This window comes from Mobula birostris, chromosome 1 (assembly GCF_030028105.1).
Source record: "Mobula birostris isolate sMobBir1 chromosome 1, sMobBir1.hap1, whole genome shotgun sequence".
In the NCBI taxonomy this organism is placed as follows: Eukaryota; Metazoa; Chordata; class Chondrichthyes; order Myliobatiformes; family Myliobatidae; genus Mobula; species Mobula birostris.
Window position 1 is genome coordinate 106131873 of NC_092370.1, and position 19516 is coordinate 106151388.

The 19516-nt window shown below is 39.4% G+C and overlaps 1 protein-coding gene across 1 annotated transcript in view; it reads right to left on the reverse strand.

Annotated features, from left to right (window-relative positions):
* Positions 1-19516, reverse strand: part of LOC140198740 (1-phosphatidylinositol 4,5-bisphosphate phosphodiesterase gamma-1-like) — a 269063-nt gene that overhangs the window by 131421 nt on the left and 118126 nt on the right. The window contains exon 3 of the mRNA XM_072259758.1: positions 193-286. Within this exon, the coding sequence (XP_072115859.1) occupies positions 193-286 (94 nt within the window). The remainder of the gene's footprint in view (positions 1-192; positions 287-19516) is intronic.

Below are 19516 nucleotides of genomic sequence, written 5' to 3' on the forward strand. Positions count from 1 at the left end.
CAAGTAGGGGCTCAGAAGTCAAGAGCTTGTTGACTTCATGGTTTTTTACATCAGAATGTCACATTGCAGCAACAGATGTAGCAAAAGGTACTGAGGATTACAACACCTTTTGGACAGATTTCAACCTATCAGTTTGAAATTTGCAGCAATGTTCGAAACCTTGGAGGTAAAAGCAGGAAAATCATACATTACCTTTCTACCTGGAGAGGTGTGGGGGACTTCTGAGTGTCCTGCACCAGCCAGTTCAAACCAGTTATCCACATATTGGTGTCATCTTCATTGAATGCTGAAGATAAAGAAATTCATTAACATCATAATGCCTTTTTTTAAATTTAAAAGCAAAAAGTTCAAAGTTCGAAGTTATTTCATTACCAAAGTACATACAGTATGTCACCATATACTACCCTGAGATTCATTTCCTTGCAGGCATTCACAGTAGAAAAAGAAACACAACAGAATCAGTGAAAAACTAGACACAAAGAAAGATTGACAATCAATGTGCAAAAGGCAAAGGGTGCAAATACAATAAATAAATAATACTGAGAACATGAGTAAGAGTGTGGAATCAGTTCAGTTCAGTGTTGGGGTGAGTAAAGTTATCCAGGTTGCAAATGTTAGAAATCAGAAATAAAAATAAAAATTGCTGAAGCTACTCTGAAGACACTCAGGCAGTATCTGTGAAGACATTAATGATCTTTTACAGAAATAGCTCGTTTCTCATTTTAGATTTCCAGTATCCAGTCTTATGCCTTTTCAGATGAAAGATCACCAGTCTGGAATAAAGGTGACCCTTGTATTACAGGGAGTCTGTATTCCCAGAAAATAATCTGTGTCACAATTTTCCATAATGCAAAGCCCTGTTGTCTGTGCATGCAGCAAGAAATGTGAGTTGACATAAATTAAATCAAAATTTTGTTTTCTTTAATTTACATTTTTTCATATGAATTTCATATTTTTATTTTGTACCAAATATTTTGGTCGAGAATTATAAATTTCATCAGGACAAATTTCCATTACCTGAACTGATATAACACAAGGTCACCTATATAAAATTTTTTCTTTCCCCACACTTGCTGCCTGACCTTTTGAGTATTTCCACTTTTTAACATTTTATTTATTTAAATATTTTGAGGTTTTAATTATTAAAGGAAAATAGTACTGGATTTGAATAGAAGGCACTAAACATCAGAGGATAACATCTGCAGTCACAATAGATCTCAGTATCGTTTGTCATTAGCAGTCTGTCATCTTAATTCATCGGTGTTTATCAGTCTTTTGTCTATTCAGGTTTTGTTTTTCATCAAATTCTTGTGATTTTCTTTTTTTCCTTGTAAATGCCTGCAATAAAATGAATCTCAGGATAGTATACTTTGATAATAAATTTACCTTGAAGTTTGAAATTTAAGTTCCCTCAACTACATCACAAATGTAAGTCCTAACATCCATTCTTCATCTGAGATGATCTTCAATAGGTGGCATTAATTCAATATATTACATTAATGGTAACAATTTTATAATTTAAAAAAAAACTGTAGATGCTGGAATTAGAAGTTAAAAGAGGAATGCTGGAAACACGCGACAAGTTGGGCAGTATTTAGGGAAAAAGAAATAGGATAGCTGATGCAGAGTAAGACCAGGTGAAAAGCATTTAATTATTGCACAAACCTTCAGATATTCCTATTGGTAGACCTGCCACCCTCTCTGCAACTTAAAATTATCTTATTTTATTTTTTTTAACCAGTTCTGACAGAGAGCCATTGTCCTGAAACTTCAACCGTACTTCTCTTTTCAAGCACCCTTCCTGACCTGCCGAGTGTTTCTAACGTGTTCTGCTATTATTGCAGGTGATTCTTAAATAGCTTTGAGAAACAGGATTCCCAGCCTGGTGGAACTTATTGCCCAACTTTGGTTACCGAAATACAATAAAATGGCTGAGATTTCAGTAAGGAGTCAACAGCCTAAAAATTAATCCAGTACTACATGGCAACAACTGGTGCTCATTTCCACCATAACACACCTAATGTTACGATCGAGGGATAAGCTTCTTGGGAAAGGAAGATTGTGCAGCATTGGCTTCATAGCAAAGTAGGCTAAGGACAGCAGACCTTTTTCCACACAGGGTGTGTATGAACCACATGGGTTTTTACACCAATCCTCCTGCTTTGTGAACACTTCTACTGACACCATATTTTTATTTTCAGATTTTTAACAACTGAATTTAAATTTGGAGGCCCAGAGCCAGTTCCAGACGGCTTTGTGTATTTTCACACTTCCCACACATTAAGAAAAAAAACATTCTGAGAAGGTTACTAGCAGTTTTGTCATAAATTCATTGATTGGAACATTTTATTTAAAAGACATTGCTGCATTTCAATGTACTGTGATGTCCCAGTGTAATTATCAGGAGTGTAAACAGCTAAAAGGTGGCATTAAGCCAAAGAAAATGGTATGAGGACCAGCAACCAAAAGCTTGGTCAAAGAAGTGGTTTTAAAGAGCATCTTAAAAAAAAGCAAGCTTGTGGAGATGCGTAGGTTGGAGCAGGAAATTCCAGAGTTTAGAGGCTAGACAGTTGAAGGCACAGATATCAGTGGTAAACAGAGGAAGTATGGAATGCACAAGGGGCCAGTGTCATAGGCATCCAAAGTACTGGGAGTATTGTAGGACTGGATGAGATTACAGAGTTAGGGTTAGGGAGGAGCAGGGTTACAAAGGGACTCCAATAAGAGAGTGCAATTTTTTTTAAAGAGTGAGGCATTGGTCAATGAAAGTTAATGAGCAACAGTATACTGGATGAACTGGTCTTGAACGTTAAGGTGCAGCTCACAGATGGTTTAACATCTTCCTTCGTATAGGATTTAGCTATCATAAGAGATCTTAGAGCTTAAGATGGCTGAAATACTTCGTCAGAAATTGAAGTATATTCCATTTACCACTAAGGAATCTCCTCACATCAGTTCCCCAAAAAATAAAATTGGTGGAGCCATGATAGTTAAACTTTTATTTAGAGATACAGAACATTAACTGATCCTTCTGGACCAATCAGCTTGCACTGCCCATATACACACATGTGAACAATTGATCTACTAACTGGGAAGATCAATGGTTACAGGGAGGATGTACAGACTCCTAACAGACAGCAAAGCGAATTAAACCTGGACCACTGGGGCTGTAATATCATTGCACTAACCATTAAGCCACCGTGCTGCCTGTTATGTAACTAATATTTCAGTAATATTTGAGTAATATTGTAAATATATTGTTTGATTAAGCATTCTTTGTTGATTACATAATTCATTACAGGTTATATGTAAAAGTACGTGAACGGCATATGTTATTACACCACTGTATCATAAAGTAAAAATTAAGTACACACGTTTATCCATTGGTTCCCTGTGTTTTTCTTTTGATTAGTTTTGAAGTTACAAAACACAACAGTGGTGATGAGGTAGTCGTAAGATGGACACAAGACCACTACCTACCTGTTGAAGCACAGGAAAACATTTGAGAGTGAAAAAAAAGCGCAGTGAGGTGTTAAAGTTTTTTTTAAAAAAGCGCAGCACATTTTCTTTCCTTCAGCAAACGGACAGCGATGATCAAGTTTAAAAAAAGGCAGAAAATGGACAAAATTCATGGGTTCGTATACACTGAGAACAGCATGATGACCATCCTCAATTAAAAAAAAATGCAGAAACGGCTGGCTACATCGGAAAGACAGACCCGTTCAATGACACAAAAGATAACTGGGGTGATGTACAGTGAGCAAAAACAGCCAAAATGACCTTTGCTAATATTGTGAAAGTACTGTAGGAGCATTTAGAAGTGAAACTATTGTTAATTGCAGAACACTTTAGGTTTCATAAGCGGAATCAAAAGGAAGGGGAGTCTATTTTAGCATACCTCGCTGAATTTAATAGATTGTTGGTGCAGTGATGGTCTTAATGATGCACTGAAAAATTGGTTAGTTTGTGGAATCTTACCACAAACGGTCAAAAGCGGCTCCTAACTGAAGCACAACTCACATTTAAAAGAGCAACTTAAGTCTCTATATCAATGGAAACAGCAGCCAGAGACACAATTGAGCTGCAGTCAGGAGTGAAAGTAAGCGTGAACAAAATTGCAACATTTAAACAGAAACCTGCCTGGCCAAATAAATTGCGTTACCATTGTGGCTGGGTCTCACATATACCAGACCAATGCAGGTTTAAAGGCAAAACTTGTAGAAAATGCAACAAAGCAGGACACACACGAAAGCATGTTGGGCAGACGAAAATAAATGGACTACACCAGGAAGCGAAAAAGCTAAAACGTCAAGCGGCAGTTTCAAATACAGCACTAATCTGCATGCTGTTGATGAAAAATCTGATAATGATGAGAGTGACACAGAACTGAATAGCCCTAAGATTTACATTGTGAAAACTAACAACAGACAAGCAATATGCCTTACAGCAGAAGTGAACGGAAAATTAATTAAAATGGAATTGGACACTGATTTGGGTGTTTCAGTCATTCCACAAAAATAGTTTGAACAGCATTTCAAGGATACTGAACTGAAGCCTGCAGGTATCCAATGAAGAAGAACCTATCCTGGAAAAACGTTATCTCATTCACAGCAGTGAAATACAACAAACAACAAGCCACATTGAACTTGTATATGCTAAAAGCAGGAGGGCCAGCATTGTGGGGCTGTGACTGGCTGAGGCAACAACTTGATTGGTAATCCATCTACCATTTGCATGCCACATCCCCTGCAATCAAGTCAACTGAAAGCGAAATAAGAAAGTTACAGAATGATACAACAGCAGCGTCCATGGAAGATATTGGAAGACTCAAATATATCAAGGAGAAAATAGTATTAAATGAAAATACCACACGCAAGTTTTACAAAGCCCATCTGGCCCTTTATACCATCCGTGATAAAGTAGCCAATGAGTTAGATCGGCAAGAGGCTGAAGGAATTCTTTCCAAGGTTGAGTGGAGCCAATGGACAACACCAGCATTCCCAGTAGCAACAAAGAATGAGTCTGACAGGATTGTGGTGATTTGAAGGTCACCATCAACCCAGTACTGAAAGTAGATCAATAACTTCTGCCCAGGATACAGGATATCTCTGCAAACCTTTCTGGAGGGAAACACTTCAGCAAAGTGGACTTAGCTGAGGCCTATCTATAGATGGAGACGGACAAACAGTCCAAAGTGTTTCTCACCATAAACACTCACAAAGGGATTTATCGCTAAAATAGGCTTATTTTTGGAGAAATTTTCTGGCAGAAAGCCATGGGCCAGGTGTTGCACAGCTACCCAGGCACTCAGTGTTACCTGGCTGACATCACTGTTACCGGTGAGGATGACAAGGGACATCTCCAAAATCTCCAAGATAGTTCCTGCCAAACCTGGCTACTGTGCTCCATCCCTTGAACTCATTACTATAGATCAGGAAGAAATAGCAATGGACAAAGCTGTATGAGGTGGCTTTCCAAAAGACAACGGAAATGGTGACGTCAGACACTGTATTCACACAGTATAATCCACATAATCCAGAGAGCTTGCCTGTGAAGATTTGCTTTATGGTGTATGTGCAGTCATGTCACATGGTATGAGTGATGGAAGTGAATGCCCCGTAGCCTTTGCATCATGTTCTCTTACTGCTGCAGAGAAAAATTACGCACAGATTGACAGAGAGGCCTTAAGTCTGGTTTGGGGCGTAAAACATTTCAACCAGTACCTGTACGGAAGAGAGTTTACCCTCATTACTGATCATCAACCACGGGCGTCCATCTTAATCAACAGAAAAGTGTTCCACTAACAGCAGCAGCATGAATACAGAGGTGGGCTCTGTTTCTTAAAGGTCACGATTACAAGATCAAATTCAAGAGGACAACTAATCATGGAAATGCCGATAGATTGTTCCGTTTACCCTTGGAAAAGGAAGTACCTGAAAAATTTGCAAAAAAGTAGACCCCTGTTGATATACTCTCACTAATGCAAATTGAATGTCTCCCTCTTAGGGCAGAGATAATCCAAAGGGAATCCATAAAAGACCTCACACTGTCTCAGTTCTACATGGCCACCCAAAATGGCTGGAATGTGCAGCAGAAATTCCAGTTCCCCCAGTTCTACCAGCCTTTGACAGGGGTTGCCTTATATGGGGGTTGAGAGTTGTTGCACCATCCAAGCTGAGAGCTAAAGTGTTAGAGAAGCTACATGCTGGTCACCTTGGTGTGGTCAAAATGAGAGTATTGGCTCACAACTGTCCGGTGGCCTGGGATAGATCAGCAGATCGAGCAGCTTGCCATGCACTGTTCAGGGATGGCAACACATCCAGAAGATGCCAAGAGCAGTGTCGCTCCTTCCCTGGGAATGACCTGCACTGCCTTGGCAGAGGTTTCATGTAGATTTTGCTGAACCATTCATGGGCACAAATTTCTTGGTGGTAGTGGATGGAACTACAAAGTGGCCAGAAGTGTTCCCAATAGCATCCACTGCAGCATTGCACATTGTTGATATGTTGAGAAGCCTCTTCTCAAGGACTGGTGTTCCAGAACACTTAGACAGTCACCATGAACCACAGTTTCAGTCATTCCTGAAAATCAATGACATTAGATAGATTGCACCTGCACCGTACCACCCAGCTACAAATGGCTTGGTGGAAAGGTTTGTCCAGAGTCTAAAGAATGCACTACAAACAATGTCAGCAGAACACACTACACTGACACTGAATCAGAAGCTCGCCAATTTCCTCCTTGCATATCACAATGCAGCATACTCCACCCCAAGCAACTCACCAGCAATGTTTTTCCTCGTTCGTCCCTTGCACTCCCGCTTGGGTCTCAAGCCCAATCTCAGAAGGAGTACGCAGGACAAACGGACGGCTGGTCCTATAAGGAGGTTTGATGTTTCACTCCTGGACAATCAGGCTTGGCAAGGGACTATGGAGATGATCAAAAGTGGATACTTGGAAAGATTAAGGACAGAACTGGACCACTCTGCTCTGAAGTGGAGATGGAGCCTGATGTCATTTGGAGACAACGCAACAATCGGGCGAGGAAAGCAGAGCCAATTTTTAAGGAAGAAAGGTGCCCCAATCTGTCAGAGCCACTTCCTGCAGTCCCGGAGTCAACTCCGACAACCAGCACTCAACCCAATACCTGAGACTGTTTCACAACCACAAGTCTCACCTCACAAGCAGTGACCACCCTGATCAGGAAAGACGTTAGCCCACAAGAGTAAGAAATCTTCCATATCGTAGTTGTTTATAACAGTATACTGTGTACTAGTTGACTAGAAACCATTACATTACATACTTGAGTTGAGATGAATTCTATAGTGAGCCGGAGTTTATAGGTAAGCAGGGAAAAGTGTTGTGTATTTACAGTAATATTTGAGTAATATTGTAAATACATTGCTTAATTAAGCATTCCTTGTTGTTTACATAACTTACTGCAGTTATATGTAAAAGTATGTGAATGGCATTTGTCATTATGCCACTGCCTCACTAAAGTAAGAACAAAGTAGACACGTTTATCACCATGCTCCCAGTGTTCTCCTTTCAATTCGTTTTGGAATTACAAAACATAACACTGCCCCATTGGGAAGCTCCTTGGCAAGTCCTTTGTATGATTGGGTTTTTGAAAGGCATCAGACAAGGAGCACTCACACAAAATGCTGGAGGAACTCAGCAGGCCAGGCAGCATCTATGGAAAAGAGCACAGCTGATGTTTCGGGCCAAGATAAGGAGCACATGCTGAATTTGCGAACAAAATTAAAGCTTTTGCAGTTAAAGGAATTCTGTTTGCAAGACTACATTACAGTGGCTAATGGCGGCAGGGAGCAGAGAGCGGACGAAGGCTGGGCTTCACACTACAAAGTGTTGTGCAATGGTGTTGAAAATCAAAAGTCTGCAGGTGCTGGAAATCTGAAATAAAAAAAACAAAAACTGCTGGAAATGCTCAGGCAGCATCTGTGGAAAGAGAAACAGTTAATATTGGCAGTAACGGGTTCTTCGACTCAAACAGTTAACTTAAGTTTCTTGTACAGCAGTATTCCTAGCCAATAGTTTGATGACTACTTTGTATATAACCAGGGTTGGCTGTAATTTCAAAGTCCAGGAAGGATGAAAGTACCTCGATAAGGCAACAAACAAGGAGGAGGCTAGACACAGGCTGCATGAAGATATTGACAGATGGTAATATGGGCAGACACATTGCAGATAAAATGGGATGAACACAGCTGTGAATTGATACACATCGTAGGAAGTGTGAGGAAAAATAATATTATATTAACAAATCAGCTTAAAGGAGACGACGAAAAGGAGAAACCTAAGGCATCTGCAATCAAATCAGTGAAAATAAGACAAGTTACAAAGGCTTTTTAAAACCAGATAGGACCATTGGCTTTGAGAGTTTAAAAACGAGAAAGAGATGCTAAATCTTTATAAATATTTATTTATTCTTAAAATAATAGAACGGAATTCTGAACATTACATATTGAGATGATTCTCAAGGCCTCACAGGGTAGAGATTTACTAAAATTATACCAGGGATGAAGTTGATAGTCTCCAGAATGGTCAAGGCTTCAAAGAGCATGGTGAGAAGGCAGGTGTATGGGGTGAGTTAGATCGGGGATCGGCAATGAAGGAATGGTGGAGCAGACTCAATGGGCTAAATGGCCTAATTCTGCTCTTATGTTTTATGATCTGATGAAACCACAGAGTACTCAGCCTCAGCCAGCTCCATCATTGGCATGAGCTTCCCCAGCATCATGAACATCTTTAAAAGGCAGTGCTTCTAAAAGGCAGCATCCGTCATTAAGGACTCCATCACTCTCTTCTCATTGCTTCCTACAAGGAGGAGGTACAGGAGCCTAAAGACACACACTCCCTCTACCATCAGGTTTCTGAAAGGACAATGAACTCATGTACACTACCTCACTATTTCTTTTACTCTCTTTTTGCACTATTTATTTAATTATATATATATATATATATTTCCTATTGTAATTTATAGGTTTTTAAATTATGTATTGGTTCGTACTGCTGCTGCAAAACAATACATTTCACGACATACTGTATGCCAGTGATAATAAACCTGATTCGGATTCTAATTTCTACATTCTTGTAAAATCCACAGACCATATGCCAGTGCGAAACAGAGTGCTGCTTTGACACTTGAGGGGGAAAGGATAAAACACTCTGACACCGTGTGATTTCCAAAGTGGGAGAAGGGAATGTTACTCCTCAATAGAGTCCTTGTCCTGCCAAGGAAGATGGTGTTAGCATCAGTTTATTAATGTCACAGTACCAAGATACAGTGAAAAGCTCGATCTGCATATTGTTTATACAGATCAAAATCATTACATAGTGGCATGAGGAAGAACAAGGCAAAGCAATGACAATGCAGAAAGAAGTGTAAGAGCTACAGAGAAACTGCCGTGCAGGCAAACAATAAAATGCAAGATCGCAACAAGGTAGACTGTGAGGTCAAGACTCCAACTCCTCGTGCAAGAGGTCCATTCAACTGTCCAATCATAGTGGGACAGAAGCAATCAGGGTTTTGTATCTTCTGCCCAGTGGCAGAGGTGAGAAGAGAAAATGTCTGGGTTGGCCGGGATCTTCAATTATGCCAACTGCCTTGCAAAATTTCCATCCACCTATCTATTCAGACATCTCCTACTACAAGTGTTGTAGAGCCTACATTATTTAAATGCGTTGGGCATAGTGAAGGCACTTAAGGTATGGTTACTAAACTTGCCGGAAGCAGAAACAGAAGTAAGGTGGGAAGAAGCAATAGATAGGAGAGGACAGAGATAGGTTGAGAGAGTGGGTAAAGATCTTCAGATGGAATATAATGTGGAATTATCCACTTGGTCAAGAAAATAACAAGGAAGTGGTGCAAGATTGCAGAGAGATCGGGCTGCCCACAAAAGGCTTGGATGTAGGTACAACAAACAATCAGGAAAGCTAACATAATGTTATTGTGAGGAAAATCAAATCCAAAAATAAATCATGAATTATTATAAAGGGCATAAACATAGATGACACTACATCTGTGATACTGTATATAATACGATTGTGGAACATCGGGTGGCAGCCTCGCTGATTCTTTAGCACTTATGTCTGTTTGCACGACACTCTACTCAGCACAGATGGGAAGCATGCAAGGAGCCAGCCAGATTCAAACCCCGGACCGCTCGCCTTGAAGTCCAATCTAGATGCCACTACAGCACCAGCTGGCGAAATTATTTAAGCAAGGGTATAAATAGGTTGGAAGCAGTTTGGAGAAGGTTTACTAGACCTAATCCTTGAATGTGAGATTTGATTTGTCAGGGAAAGTCAGGCAGGCAAGGTTTGTATAGACTGTGAAAGGGGGTTTCAAGCTAAACAAATACAACCTAGAGCTGCCTTCACATGGACAACGTGGAAATGATGATTCACCTGAGATAACATGCATATCTAGGGGCTACTGCTGAACATAAAACGTTGTCTGTTTAAATCAGAGGGTGGTGAGTCTATGGAATTCCATTCCTCCTGAGGAAAATAGAGTGTTTGAATACTTCTAAGCAAGAGGTAGATTTCTGGTGGGTAAATGAATCAAAAATTGCCTCATTTAAACAGGAATGGTAAGATTATAAATAGATGAGCCATGATCATATCAAGTTGTGGAGCAGGCTCAAAGGACTGAAGAGCCAATTCCCATTCTCACGTTGTATCTCTGTACAGCTGCATCAATCACCTCAGATCCCATAGAACCAGAGTGGAAACAAGTTAGCCTCAATCCAGAAGGACCATCCAAGACTAAGAGAAAATGTGGGATGAGGGAGAGACTGATAGACATTAAGAATCATTCCCTTTTTCTGAAAATTGTTGTGATCTTGAACATAATACCCGAGTATAACATAGAATATCAAACATAACAGCATAGTACAAGCCCTTCAGCCCACAATGTTGTGCCTACTTTAATATTAATCTAATCCTTATCTCTTACATAGCTCTCCATCTTTCTGTCATCCCTGTGAGTTTATTAAATATCCCCAGTGTATTTACCAATCCTGGCAGCACATCCCATGCGCCCACCACTCCCTGTGTAAAAAACTTACCTATGACACCCCACCTATATTTTCTTCAAATCATCTTAAATTATGTCCCTCCCCCCCCCCCCCCCCCATTAGCCATTTCACCTCTGGGGAAAAGTCTCTGGCTGTCCTCTCAATCTATGTTTCTTCTCATCTTACATACCTCTTTCAAGTCACCTCTCATCCTTCTTTGCTCCAAAGGCTTGCTCAGTCTTTCTCCATAAGACACGCTCTTTAATCCAGGTTCCATCCTAGTACATCTTCTCTGCACCCTCTCTAAAGCTTCCACATCCTTCCTTTAATGTGGCGACCAGAATTGGATGCAATATTCAATGTATAGTCTAACCAGAGTTTTATAGTGCTGCAGCATTACCTCACGCCTTTTGAACTCAATCCCCTGACATGAGGGCCAACATATCATACGCCTTCTTAACAACCCTATCAACTTGCGCAGCAACTTTAAGGATCAGTAGATTTGAACTCCAAGATCGTTATGTTCTTCCACACTGCTAAGAATCTTACCATTAACCCTGTATTCTTCCTTCAAGTTCGATCTTCCAAAGTGAATCACTTCACACTTCTCCGGCTTGAACTCTCTCTGCCACTACTCAGCGTGGCTCTGCACCCTGTCAGTGTCCCATTATATAACCTATGGCAACCTTCTACGTTATCCACACCACCACCAAACTTGATGTCATCTGCAAACTGACAGGTGATGGAAGCAGACTAAACAATATCAGTTCAAAGAGATGTTGAGACACACTTGAAGGGGAAAAAATATAGTCATAGAGGGAAAGTCTAAGAACTAGGATTAACCCATACGGTCAGGACAGCTGAAAACTGTTGTATCATTCTTTGATTCCACAAACCTATTAATATTTATGCAGAAAATCTAATCAACGCCCAGAAATAACTTTACATATGATATGATGTGCTGTTGCCTAATCTACTGTTATCAAGTAAACCAGTAAAAAAATTCCATAAAACAATTGTAAAGTGAATTAATTAAGATGGAATCAATATTCCCAAAATATATTCTTTCCCGCTCACTTAATTTAAGCACCTTCTAATTCGTATTAAATTTAGCTACTCTTGGCTGCATCCACTGACTCCCTGGGCATGCAACATATCCCAAATCCCATGTACAATATTTAAATTTAAATTGCCAGCACAGTTTCTATCTGCTATATTGAATCACTTTCCTGATTCTAGAATTTGTGGAAATCTCAAATTATCATTCGATCTATCCCCTGGAGAACCTTTAAAAGAAATAAAGAGTAAATAGCTTCAGATATTGATTCATTAGTCACAGATTGAACATCAATTTGATTTGTCAGAGCTGTACTGTTTCCAAGATTGCGATATTCTGTATTAGGACAGAGAACAGAACAGAGAAGCTATTTCAAATAATGCAAATTATTTGTAAAACTAAAAAGATATGACAATAGATTTGGAAAAAGAAACAAGTAAAGCAAATATTGAGGGGAGCAATTGAACCATTACAACATTTGGAATTCATACAGACTGTGAATCATATATTGTACGGTCAAAAGAGACCTTTATGTAGACCCTTGGTCATACCCTGGCACTTATCTTCCCTCCCTCTATGTCATGTACGTAATATAGTTTCTCCTTACTACTACTTCAGATGGTGCTATTGCGTGACCACTCATAAACCTAGGTCCATTCTCCTGTTCTCTCTCCTGTGGTGTGGACCAAATCCCCCCTGAACTGGAATATCCTTTGGCACAGTTGCTTGTGCTTATCTTGCTGACATTATATCAAACTATCACTCCAACTAATTGATATGGAAGCAAATAAATGCAGATTGAAAGGCAGTAGGCTATTGCGTATCTAAATGAAACGTAAAACCAAACCCTCTGCTTGCTTAACTAATGTCTGAAAAACAAATAGAGAAAACAGAGTGAATTGGAGCAGAATTAGGTACAGAAAGATAAGATAGGACCAGCTTTATTTGTCACATACACATCGAAACATTGGGTGTACAGCGATATACAGTGGAATACAGTGTTGGGAAGTATATGGTCATGTACTTTGATAGCAGAAATGAAAAGGGTTGACAATTTTCTAAATGGAGAGAAAATACAAAAATATGAGGCACAAAGGGACTTGGGAGTCCTTGTGCAGTATTCCCTAATGGTTAATTTGCAGATTGAGTCTGTGGTGAGGAAGGCAAATGCAGTATTAGCATTCATTTCAAGAGGACTAGAATATAAAAGCAAGGAAGTAATGTTGAGACTTTATAAAGCATAGATGAAGCCTCACTTGGAGTATTGTGAGCAGTTTTGGGCCCCTTGTCTTAGAAAGGATGTGCTAAAACTGGAGAGGGTTCAACAGAGGTTCACGAAAATGATTTCAGGATTGAACGGTTGGTCATATGAAAAGTGTTCGATGGCTCTAGGTCTGTATTCACTGGTATTCAGAAGAATGAAGGGTGAGCTCATTGAAACCTATTGAATGGTGAAAGGCCTTGATAGAGTGGATGTGGAAAGAGTGTTTCCTATGGTGGGAGAGTCTATGACCAAAGGTAACAGCCCAGAATAGAGAGGCATCATTTTAGAATGATGATGAGGAGGAGGTTCTTTAGCCAGAGAGTGGTGAATCTGTGGGATTTTATGGCAGCTGTGAAGGAAAAGTCTTTATGTATATTTAAGGCAGAGGTTGATAGATTCTTGATTGGTCAGGGCATGAAAGGATACGGGGAGAAGGCAGGAGATTGGGGCTGAGAGGAAAAAATGGCTAAAATGACAGAGCAGACTTGACGGACCAAATAGCCTAACTCTGCTCCTATGTCTTAAGGTTTCATACGTGTCATTTGCGTCAACAACTAACACAGTCTGCGGATGTGTTGCAGGTAGACCTCATGTGTCACTACGCTTATGGCGCTAACATAGCACGCCCACAACTTAATAACCAGTTTGTCTTTAGAATGTGAGAGGAAGAGGAATACCCAGAGGAAACCCATGCAGGTCACAGGGAGAGCATGCAAACTCCTTATAAACAAACAGCCGTGGGAATTGAGCCCCAATTGCTGGCGCTGAAAAGTGTTATGCTAACTACTATGTGGTTATATAGGAGCAAAAGTGTTCAACATAATGAAAGTAAGAACATCACAAATAGTAAAAAAAAGAATTGCAATTTAAAATTTCCATCATCAATTCACCAGACAGAGACACTGAACTATTGTTCAGCGACTATTGTTATGCACTGGAGATAAAAGACTAGTTAAGCAATTAATTATTAGACAATTTCCTGTGGAAAGTTTAACAGGGGATTATTGAGTAAATTAAAGAATATAAAAGTATAAGAGAGGTTAGGGACATGCTGTTATTGGTGCAGTGTTAATGATAGAACAGGAAATTCAAAACTCTGAATCGGCTTTAGTATCCATGTCTTATACTGTATGATGTAAAATTTGTTATTTAGGTGCATTTTAAAATAAGATCAATTTGCTGGTTGATTTATGCATTACTGAGATGAGCTGTGTAAATAAATAACATTTTAGTAAGTTTGGTCTCATTTACTTTGTGTTGAGGTAAACTATTTTATGTTTTCCTGTTAATACATTCCCTGCATTTTATTTACCAAATGTCCAAATACTTGTTTATTTCTTATTAGTTTGAGAGAAATATATATATTTTGTTATTCATTTACATCACAAAGAAATAATATTTAATGACCATACCAGTCTCTTCTGGATAAGGTGTTTATGGGCCAGGTATGGGTATTAAATATTGTATTTGTTCACTGTGTAAATGTGTAACAAAATATACATTTCCCCTTTACTAATAAGAAGTAAGCAGGTATTTAAACAGATTGTTAAATAAAATTTAGGGAAATGAATTACAGGAAAACTATTTAATACTTTGACAGAATTTTATCCCAGAATCGACAAAGGCCGATTACATACATTCTTCTCAGTTTGGAAAGGTGTACAATTTGGAGGGAAGACTGGAAGTGGTGATGTTCCAAGTTCCTACTCCCTTTCTCTTTCCAGCTGACGCAGTTTGTGGATTTCAGAAGTAGTGTCCAAGAAGCCTTGTTGAGTTGGTACACAGAAACCCGGAAATCAATCTTTACACACTGCAGGTGATCTTATTGAAACATTAGATTCTGAGATAGAATGATGCTATAGATGCTGAGTGGGTGTTTTCCCTCATGGAGTAACTCAGAACAAGAAGTCCACAGCTCCGAAGCAAGAACTTACCTATTTAAGATAGAAATAAGGAGAAATTTCTCCCAGAGAGTCATGAATCCTCATAATTCTTTTCTCTAGACAGCTACAGAGGTGAGTAGTTGAATGGATTCAAGATGGATACATAACTATTTGAAATATAAAGGAATAAGGACAATGGAAAGCAGAAATTTGGTAAAGATTACATCCACTATGAATGGCAGACTAGATTCCATCTGGCCATATCATTTTGTAGAGGTGGTGTATACACAAGTTAGTTGTTGCTACTTTACAACAGTGATTACACTGAAGAATTTTTTCATTGATTGTCTAATACTTTGGGGTTATCTTGGCAATTTGAAGGGCATGATGTAATCTTCTCCTTGTTTCACATGGTAAGTGATCCCCTGTCATGTTGAGACTATTTCATTTGTAAGTAACCTTCATTCAAATTTCAGTTTATCTTACCAGTTTGCTATCTTGTGAACTAATCACTCATGATATGGACTCAAAAACCTTACTGAAGATGAACCAAATTATAAGATTACAGCTGTCAATGATGTCTGCCACCACCTTGAAGAATTTGGCTCCATTTATTAGACAAGAACCTTCTTGCTGGTTACATAGATTCCCTCCTACTATACTACGCCTACTTCGATACTTCACTACTTAAAATAAATTCCACATTACTTAAAGCGAAAGTTGGGCTGAATAGTTTCAAGTCTGTTTCAACCTTTTACATTACAATACAAATGATACAATTTTAACTATACTTCAGTCTTTGAACACCCCCCCCTCCCATTTTGAACAACATCAGCAGCTTCAGTGGTGAAGTCGCCCAGATTATGAGTACTAACGATAAGGCTGGAGGTTTTCAGTCATAAATTAAGTCAGAAGTAGAGACCAGATCATTCAGTGTAATCTCATCTGCCATCTCAGATTAACTCAGAGGACATCTGGGTTGTAGAAGAACAGAAGTGAGGATCTAAATGTTGCTTGGATTTTGTTGCAATCAACAAAAATGGTGTCATTAGAAAGGAAACAGCTCAAAGCACTGGACTTTGCAACCATTACAGAGACCAACAATACTGAGTCTTTAATACTTAAATTGAGCTTCAGATCTCGCTGTACCTCTGACCAAGCTGTTCTAGTATAACTGCAACACTGAACGTTGCTTAGGTATGCCTGCTGGCATAAGGAAGATCAATTCAGCTGTCGGTACCAACTGAGCAACTTCCCTGCAGTCACAATAGAGCAGTGATCGGCTTGGTTGACAGTGTTAACAATTGGCACTTGCTCTTCTCTAACCTGCTTACAAATGTTCATGTTGTGCTCCAAGCCACATTACATGATGTGACGAGGAAGAGTTTCTTCCTTTGAAATCAAAGAAGCATTTAACTCGGTGTGGCATAAAAAGCCAGAGAAATGAAAATCAACTTCTGTGGCTAGGGTCATACCTAGCAGAATTAGTTAGGCCCCAGAGTTTCTACAGGGCAATAGCTACAACGAGCTCCCTACTATAAGATATTCATAGATGATTGTACAACGTTACGATCCAACACAAATCCTAAGTAAATGAGGCCTGGATGAAGCAAGGCTTGGACAACATTCAGGTTTTAACTTAGCCAATTATTGTTCTGCCTCATATATTCTAGGACACAGACATCTCCAAAACAAAATTCTAAATACTTGCTCTCAATCAGGGGTGCAGTGGTAGCCGCAGTGCTCTGAAACACGTTCGGCACCTCTTTAAGAAAAAAGCCGAAATAAAAAAGCTAATTAATGAGCTGCCGCCCAGGGTGATTTAAGTATCTCAGGAACTGCTGATCTCCTGGGAATTTTACGCACAACATACTCTGGAGTTTACAGAGAATGGTGCCAAAAACAAAAAAAATCCAGCGAGTGGCTGTTTCGTGAGCGAAAACATCATGTTAAATCCACTCGCTGGATTTTTTTGTTTGTTTTTGGCACCATTCTCTGTAAACTCCAGAGTATGTTGTGCGTAAAAATCCCAGGAGATCAGCAGTTCCTGAGATACTTAAATCACCCCGGGTGGCAGCTCATTAATTAGCTTGTTTATTTCGGTTTTTTTCTTAAAGAGGTGCCGAACGCATTTCAGAGCACTGCGGCTACCACTGCACCCCTGCTCTCAATTTTACTGAGGGAACCCAAACATTAACTTCCTGGAGTCGTGTGCAGGTCTGGAGATGGTCTTCATGATGAAATTAAATGAAACAGTAATAAATATTGTGGTTTCAACAGCAAGTTAAGAGGTTGTATATACTGCCTGGAGTGCTTTGCCTTCTGGCTTCTTCAAACTTTGCACTTATGAGGCATAAGTTGGAAGCGTGATGCAAGTCTTCATATCACTGTCAGTATGTTCAGATATGGCACAAGGAGGGAGAGAGGGAGAGGGAGAGAGAGAGAGAGACTGAAACGGGTCAATAGTTCACAGACTTTAATGCAAATGGAGTTAGAGGGAAAGGAAAACAATAAACCCTAGGCCAAACAGGGCCATTAACTATTACTCTCTAATGGAAAATGAAGCCAACACTGCAGCTGAAAGGAATCACTAAATATAAAATGAATACCACTCATCTTCAAAGCCAGTTGACTTGACAGTCCAATTTCTCAGGCAAAGCCGCATGCAAGCAGGCAGCGAAACTTTGCTGTGCTTTGCTCAAGTCTCGACAAGCACTATGACAAAAAGAATGGAGTTAAATACCATCACAATGAAATAATAATTAGCTGACGCGTGCATATTAACGAGTGCAATTGCCATATCTGCGGCACTGCCGAATCCATGGTTGTGACAATCACCTGGTGATAGTATCTCCAAGATCACTGAACATATTCAACATTGCCACAGCAAAGCAAGTTTCTTGAAAGTCGCCCTATCCATGACCATTATTCATTGTCTTCATGTTAGATGTGCATTAATCTGTAATGTGCTTTACAACAACATCAGAATCAAATTTACTATCACCAGCATATGTTGTGAAATTTGCTAATATGCCAAGGCTTCCTCAGTAGAAAAAGTACATGTCAACTACCAATTAGAAGAGCAAAGACAGCAAGGTAGAGGGTGCCTCAAACAATGAGTTCCTCACCAGCTCATTATCTATCTTGAACTTGGAAATATATTACCAATCCTTCATTGACAATAGCCAGTGTCCTCAAGCCCTTTATCTAGCAGCTCTCCAGCAATACTTTCCTTTCCTTGACTTCAGAAGTTCCAAAGGCAACTCTCAACCATCTTCACGGCATTTGGAGATGGGGATCAAATGTGGACTTTGCCAGTGATGTACATGTGATGTTAGAAAACAAAATAAAATTTAAAATACTCAATACTTTGCTGATTTTGCAAGCAATTTTACATGAGGTTGTTGCTATGTCTTCAACCGTTCACAGTCTAACATTGATTACATATGTGACGGGCATCAACAGTATATCTGTTCTAATACTTCCCCATCAGGCACCGACTTCCTCCCCGTCTCCGATCTGTAGTGATCATCTATCATGCAGCTCCATGCTTTCACTTTTTTTAACAACTTGTATAAATGTCTGAATAAATACTTGCTAATTCCTTTAATATTCCTTTCTATCTCATAATTCTTCATGCTTTCTTCCAACACAAAAGGAAACCATTTGACCCATTGAGTCTATATTGACTCATGGATTTCTCCCATCAGTCCCAGTCCCCATTTATTTCCTCTTCTCATTTTATATTTTAGCTTTCCTGGCCATATTTTATTTTCCTTTTTTTAACATTCATGAAGTGATGGTATCATATAATTCGGAAAAATGCTGTTTGCCCCCAGTTCTGTATTGATCATCAAGCACACATTTATACTAACAGTACATTAATCCCACTTTACTCTCCCAATGTCTCCAATAACTCCCCCAATAAGATGTTGTTAATCAACTCCCTCTACAGGCGACTAAGTTAACATTCAACATTTAAGCTTTCACATTGGCTTTGACTCTTTGACCATATGGTTAATGTAACATGTGATATACCGACTCCAGGGTCACACTTGTATTACATTTTATCCCTATTAATACTTGTCGGATCCATAGGCCAGGCAGACATTGTGCAAAGCTTCCTTGCTCTCGTTACTCTGATCCCTAGCTATTGTTTACTCCTGTCTACAAATGAACTGAGTCTCTACTACAAACTATTTTCACACCAGATATTTCATCCATATCAGTTTGCCTTTTTCCCAAACTGGATTGATGTTGGTATCATGGGC